At 31.6% G+C, this 8,065-nt stretch overlaps 1 protein-coding gene across 1 annotated transcript; it reads right to left on the reverse strand.

The window, feature by feature from the left end:
- Positions 1-554: 554 nt before the first annotated feature.
- Positions 555-3,567, reverse strand: LOC132732348 (zinc finger protein 254-like). Its single transcript, XM_060718755.1, has 2 exons — positions 3,452-3,567; positions 555-1,769 (listed from the first exon to the last, which is right to left on the reverse strand). Exon 2 carries the CDS (start codon positions 1,762-1,764, stop codon positions 559-561), a length of 1,206 nt encoding a protein of 401 aa, XP_060574738.1. The 5' UTR covers positions 1,765-1,769; positions 3,452-3,567; the 3' UTR covers positions 555-558.
- Between the last annotated feature and the right edge of the window lie 4,498 nt (positions 3,568-8,065).

Raw genomic sequence — 8,065 nt, forward strand, 5'->3', positions numbered from 1 at the left:
CCAATTAAATGGACAGTTCCAAAAATTAAAACCATGAATGGACTGTTCCAGGGGCGTTCCTATGATTCGACCCCTTTTTAAAACGGGCGGATAAAAAGGAAAATAGTGACTTTCTCCAGAGACAAAGAAGAGTGATATTTTCAAAAAGATTTTAAATTATATAGATATTCTAAATTGTGAATTATTTATTGATTTTTGAATATTGATGATATTTTTAATGACAGCCCTAACACCATGCAGATCTAAATGACATTCATTCATTAATGTATAAATTTTCAAAATTTCAGTGTCTTGACATACTAAAAGACTATTGATCTCAATATACATGTACTAGGCTCTATCAGTATTATTATGTACACCACCAAACCAGGGACCCTCATATTTCAGGAATACAAGTCCCTGGAACTCTTTAATAAAAAATAAAATTCATTGCAGAAATCCTGCAATCTAACCTCTTCGGATATTGCACCACAACTCTAATTCATTCTACTTTACATTTAAAAAAAACAAAAACAAAACAAACATGCAATAACACACACATTAGTCTGATTAGAACTGTCATTTTGACCATCCATGATCACTTGAGTTTTTAGCTGTATTACAGTTTAACTGACAATGATAATTCACCCTCAAGTCCATTTCTGGGGTAAATCCAGATGCTGGATTGAAAAAATGAGGGTGACCGTGACCCTGTCGAGGATCAAACCAATAGCCAGCTGGTCCTCTAGGTTGTGGAACCTGCATATTTTCTACACTGCCTTCACATCTGGACTGCTTCATGGCACTATCTATGGCTGCAGAATTTTCAATTTCACTTTTGACAGTAACCTCAGCTTGTGAGTCACTTTTATAAGCACCTGTACTGTGCAAACTATTTCCACTTTTATCGCTATATCCTTCGCTTTTTGACATGGTTAATGTATTCCCGTCAGCACTCCCACTGTATATGCTATTTCTATTGTTAACACTACTACTTTCGTGCACACTTTTTGAAACATTTGATGCATTTCCAATATGGGTATTTCCCTCACCATTATCAGCATCAGTTGCACTAAACACGCTATTTGCAATGTTCACCATATTTGCTGTGCTTACTGCACAGCCACTGGTTACATGAACAATACTTTGACCAATCCTTTCACTTTTGTTGTTTACATCATTTCCAGATTTAAGATCGCCACTTTTAACTCTTGACACTACTCCACTTTTAACAGATTCAGTGTTATCAACTGCTGTCGCATTGGCAGCACATGTACATTTCGGCTTGCCTTTAATGGCCTGCTCGCCATGCGATTTCCTATGTTTTTCCATAGAATCCTTTCTCAAGAACTTCCTGTTACAATCTGGGCAGTTAAATTGTATCCTGCTATCTTTATAATGTATTTTTTCATGCCTGGTTAGTTTATCCTTCCGTACAAATGATTTCAGGCATACGATGCATATATGAGGCCTTTCACCGGTATGCTCCAGTTTATGACGAGTCAGGTGATCTTTGCGATGGTAAGACTTGTCACACTGGTCACACGCATGTATTTTCAGTTTTTTGGCCGGGGACACATCATTCTGAACAGATAGCACCACTCCTGGCCCGCAAATTTGTTCAACATCATGTACAATATGATGATCATCATAATTTTTCTTGAAAGCAAAAGATTTATTGCACATTCGGCACAGAAATTCGCCCGAATTATGCTTCATATTCGCATGTGTGGAACCAGTGCTCTCCATGTTTAACTCACTACTGGTAGGCGTCGACTGTTGCATTAATCCTTAAAAAAAAAATGTTTCTCATGATTATAATATGAGATTATGATAATATAAGAAATTTATAACTTCATCGATTCATTTGATTCAAAGTTAAATCTTGATTAAAGTATTGCTGAAAGAGTAATGAACCTTACAATATATATTGAAGATACTTGTTGGTTATATTTAAAGTTGTCATTTCTCCTCCCGCTACCCATCACCTAGTCTTTGAAAAATTGCACTAAGTAAAGTTGACTCTTAAATGGGTGAGTTAACCAAAATTAGGCGACAACCTTAATAAAATGTTGACAAGTGAGGAGTTGAACTTGGGAGGAGTTGAACTAACATCTTTGAAAATGCCCATACTTCTTGCCTTTAATGTCATACACATTGTATATATACATCATTACATGTATGTGTTAATTTATACAGTCAAGCTGTATGGACCATTCTGTGGTCCAACTAATTTTACTGCGCAACAAGATACTGTGCTATTTTGTGTCTGGGGAATATCTTACCCCTTTTAAAGTGAGATTCTGACCAAGAATGAAAATATCTCCGAATCTAGCTTTGGTACATCAATATATTTTGACCAGACCATTCTGCTACTTCATAAAATGAAGAGTCTTGGCAATCTAACAGTTTTCTGACACCAATGTGCCATTATAGTTCTTAAACGACTGTTTTCCATTAATTACCAAAGAAAAAGTATAACGACTGATTAATATCTGTTAAAAAAAATTTTCACATAGCCCAGGACTCTATGGTATCACAGTACTTAATGTTTATCGTAAAATATTCAAATATAATTATCATGCATGAATGAGATTTCACTTCTATTTAATAAGTGAACTTTTCTCAAAACTGTTTGTCAAAAAATAACTTCAAAAGATCCAATTTAGATGTCATGTTTTAACTATTTCCAATGTCTGCCATTTTGGGTAATTTCAGAGGAGGTTACTATGATTTCACTGTAGTCCCAAGAAATGGAAGGATAGATTGGTCAAAATCTTTAAGTTAAAACTTAAGTTGTGAAAAACTTCCAACAGTTAACTTGTTATAATAATCAAACTATATGAACAGACGATATGTCAGTATATGTGATTGTAACATAGACTGTGTAAAAACAATTAACTTATTAAGGGAAATAGTAGTCAAATATTAAGAATGTTTATTTTATTAGTATAATGAAGATTTCATGAAATAGTTTTCTTCCCACGAATACATCCATTATTCACAAAATTTAATTTATTGGCAGATGAAAATGAATTTATTGTGCCAGTGTTATAAATATAAGCCTCAAGATGTGTTGCTTTTACTAGCAGTCATAGAAAATGTAAATACCATAGAACCCGTGATAGATCTATCATAGGAACCGAGTATAAATCAAATCAGTGACAGCTCTTTAAAGAATGGCAATCCAACACCTATAGCACCCTTTTCCCCCTTTTATATAATTCTTATAGTAAAGTTTAAAATTAAACTGTAAACTAATACGTGGTAAATATCTGAATTCTTATTACTATTTCAAGTTGTATATTAAACATATTTATCCGAAAACATATTTATCCGAATATTACTACACCCATAATATTTCAATCTATTATCTTTTGAAGAAACAAAAATTGAGCTATTACATGCTGGTAATAAATTCACATACTTTTGATTACTGAATATCAAAGAGAAACTTATGTGATAATCTTACCGTTGAAGACAATGACAATTATCGATAGATAAGATAATATTTTTTAATTGATTTTTTTCAGCACGAATAAAATTCAACATTATCGTTGTGATCTACGGGTCCTACTAAACACTGTCAAGGACTGCTGAGGAGGACTGCCAAGCACAGGGACTCGGCAAATTGTTATGATAGTGTAAAAAGTAATTATAGAAAAATACATATAATATATAGTTATTTATATTATATAATTATACAGTATATATTTTAAATGTCATTTAGAGACTTAATGATGATAGAAATTATATTGTATATTAAAAGCTAAATATAGTATTTTAATTTTAAAAACTAATTTTAGTCATAAATTATGTTTTTTATCAGAAAAGGGTTACCAAAAAGGCATAAAGGACTGATAAGGAGGAACTAACTGCACTAAAATAGCACTAAGGACTTCGGAAAAGCTAGTTTAGTGGAACAAAAGACAGACCTTTACCAACATGAATTCGAATTAGGATTAGGGGACTGTTATTCCAATAATCATAATTACAATTAATTGTATATTTTTCTATAAATGTAAACGTGAGTACAGTTAAATTTATTAAAGATTAAATGTATCTTTTTGTTGATGACCAGTTCGTTACGTTAACATGCATTGAAAACAAAATGACAAAGCTAGCATTAATTAATCCTAACACGACTTAATTTACATTTATTAAAGCTGTGACTCTTATACTAATCTTTCTGTGAAATAAACATGTACGAGTCCAAAATTTTGTTTATTTTGACTTGAAAATAACTTAAATGGTATCTTAATTCTGATACATTATATTGTAGGTGCACATTTTATAGTGTCTACACCAATCCCCCCCCCCCCCCCCAAAAAAAAAAAAAATAAAAATATGAAAATAAAGACTATGCTATTAAATTCTAGTCGATTTTAAAAAAAAATCTGCAATATAAATGAAGGTTTTTGGTGCTCAGTGCACAATTTAAAGGAATAGGAATGGGTTGATTGATGTCTGTCTCATATAAATATTCATCATTTAAAAAGAGGTACCATGACAGTTTTTCTGTTGACATCAACCTTATAAGTGAGAAATTCGTGTTTAAAGACACTATTTTTTACTTGAGAAATAAGTTCATGGGCGCCGCCATTTTGGCGTTCTGTCATTCTCGCGAGACAGACGAGACCGAGATTGTGACGTGTTACACCCACTTCCGGTATAGGTGTACACGCTGGTACAACTGAAATATATCTTGATGAAGAACTTATTAATTTTATGCGTACATTATATATTATTTATGAAAACATCATATGGAACTGAATTGCTTTAATTAATTAATTGAAGACGCCGCGACATTAATTATCATTTGTCCGATTTTCAAGCTTGCTGATGATCCCACCACATGATTTAAGCAATGACTGCTTAATTTTCAAAGATAAACCAACAATTTAATTTGGGTACTATGAGAAACTTCTTCAAATTGACGATATATCCTTTTATTTTGTACTTAATTTTCGCTAGACAAGCTGTCCGAATAGGGTACATCGCCGGTCATGTATCTTTTTTTCAGGTAAAATATCAACTAAGTCCAATTGAGGACGCGATTTCCCGCTATTGACGCTAAAAATGAGAATGGCGCAGGAAAATCGGCAGCCAGGCATATATCGTATGAAAACAAAACTGTCCGTTAGGTTATTAAGGCACCCAGTCAAAACTGGTACCAACAGCAACAAGTTGACCATTCCCCTGTAATTACGCATATTCTGGGGTTTATCCAGTTCCCTACGTTATCTACTTACCCAATTCCTTTCCCACACAGATACGCATTTCTACTACCGTAAATTTAATCCAATAAAACAAAAAATCATAAATCTACTTAATATTTAAAATGATTATTGGTAACTGAAAAAAAAAATGTGTTGCTATTTTATGACATGCTGTAATTTACAGTATAATTTGACAGGTGTGGAACTTAACCCTAAGGTCATTCAGTTCACTGATTAAGCGTAAAAAAAAAATAGATGTCTATGTCGTCATTAGAATATTTGACAAGGGTGATTAACTAATTAGGGCAACATTGTGCATGATCAAAAGGTCTGTCGGCACAGAGGCATACAAGGAGCAATAAAAATCGTCAGTACACAGTGTGACAGGAACATTTGGTGCAAATTAGGAACAATTAAAATGGACAATGCACAGTATTAGACATAAGTAGTAAGAACCAGCAATTGTGTGAATAAATTATGCAAATTAGATTTTTGAGCAGCCAATAAAAATGTTCTGCCTGCAGTTAATATTAGGCTACGAAAACGATGCGCAGCATCATACGTTGACAGACATGTTAACAATTTACTTTTCAAAAGAGTTGCTTATATTTTTGAAATGTGTGCATCAATTATAACATATGTTCACACCTTTAAATTTGAAAGTCAGAATCAAACTGCAAAAATTTAATTACATGTACTATTAAGAACACGTTTTAGTAGGATTTTTATAATAATGATAATTATCGCCGTTCAATAATTAATAGCCAATTATTCGTTGGTGCGTTTGTTTATTTAATTGCATTATTTGATTGTTTGATTGTGAAACTTTGTTAAATAATAACATGTGTATTTATTAAATCTGTGAAATATTGTTTAATTACATTAAGATGAGACTTTAATGGACATAGCATTGTTTGGAGTAACGGGCAACACTGGCCTGAAGTGGTGCGACCGGTAGACGTTGATCTTTTTTTTTGCTTATTTTTTTATTTTGATATTGTTACGTATTTTAAACCATAAATAATCTCCTCTACACCTCCTGTGAAAATATAATTGTCTGGTCAATACATTATTATATAAATATTTCCCTACGATTAAACTAGATTTACCATCTAAAGATGTGGGGAAATGACATCACGCGCACCTGTTTTTATACGGCCAATACACAAACATGGCCGCGCTTACTGATTTGTAGAAATCGGTGATTTAGCGATTTAAATTTTTTTATCATTCGTTTAATATTATTATTTGGCGGCAGAAAATTTGCAGATTTATTATTTATAGTATTCTTTTTCTGAAATCAAGTTTATATTCTAACCTTGTCTTTCCCTTTAACTTTTTATCAAAAAATTAAAGATACACTTGGCTTTAACTGCTGGTCTTTCTTTAAATATTACAAGACGTACATTTAGTTTCTACATTCATTGAAAATTTCAAACATGAAAGGGTGTTAAACATTTATTAATATTTCTATCAAACTTTCACACTTGTGTGTCAATGGTACCAATGTTTTCGGGCAATTTGGGTGTGTTAATTAAAAGTAAATCCATTGGTTGGTTTATTTACCATTGACATATCAATGATACCAATGTTTACGTATAAAATTTACCGTTGGTAGTTAAAATTTGCAGACAAACTAATGCTATGGTAGTGTTGACAAGTCTTACTTATAAATGACTCTTTTAAAATGACGATACTGATATGATTTTCATTGTTACATATAAAACTTAATTGGTCATACAAGGCTGAAATACTATTGCACATTAACAAAATGTACAAAAAGTGCGGATTAAAAAGTGCAAATAAAAACATAATATAAATACAGATAACAATAAAACCTAGCTGGGCCAAACTAAGGACCAAATTTATAAAACAAGATAAACAAGACCAAGATTGTCGTCAATTTCTTCAATGTTTTTATTTTTTAAATCATATTTCTTTTCGCCATCTGATAAGTCTTGAAATAATTAAGTAAATGCATTAAAGTATATGGCAATTTACATATAATTATAACTGTAACCTAACAGCATAGTTCTTACGTGGTCGATTTTTTTGTACTGATATCTTTATTTCTATAAGCCATATCAGGGTCTATTTTAAAGACCCTGACCATAATTGACTTACTGTATTAACTCAAATTAGGTTATCATACAAAAACATATCATGTAAACGTGAATTGCATTTAAGGATACTCGCATATCAAAGGGTATAAATGTCCAGACACTTCGGGACGCTTTGTTAGAGCGACATGAAATAAGAGTGACATGACACCGTAAAATGTCAGTTTTTGTGCTGTTAAGTGTTAAAAAATATTGTGTGGATGAATAGTTTTTTCCTTGTTTATGCTACTTACACATACAATTATAAAACTTAATTACGAATTTATTTAATTATTATCTTTGTTTGGTTTAAATGACATCTTCTGGACGCTTCCTCATTTTATGAATTTGATAGTGTGCGCACGTACATACTTAAGTCTTCTGGATATTAAATGATATTTATTAGAGAAAAAACTGTCTTCCTGAATAACGTCATTTAGAAAAAACTAATATTTAAAGATCCTGTATGTTTTGTGATTGATATTGTTACTGTGTGTATACCACACTTGCAAAAAATTATATACAAACTGTATGTATATACATGTAATTATGCAAATAAAACAATTTTCAAACATCGAAGAATATGTAAAATGTGTACTGCAAATATTTGTACACATTATATTTAATCAATAAATTACATGCATTCATTTCTTATTGGAAAATTTGACATAGAATTTATAGAAAATAAATTTCTAATTACCTCCCTTTATTTACATGAAATGTTAAATTGGGTGTATCTTTATAAATAATGCTTATTGGAACTTACAA

This window comes from Ruditapes philippinarum, unplaced genomic scaffold, assembly GCF_026571515.1.
Source record: "Ruditapes philippinarum isolate M1 unplaced genomic scaffold, ASM2657151v2 ctg1551_1_1_1_1, whole genome shotgun sequence".
NCBI lineage: Eukaryota > Metazoa > Mollusca > Bivalvia > Venerida > Veneridae > Ruditapes > Ruditapes philippinarum.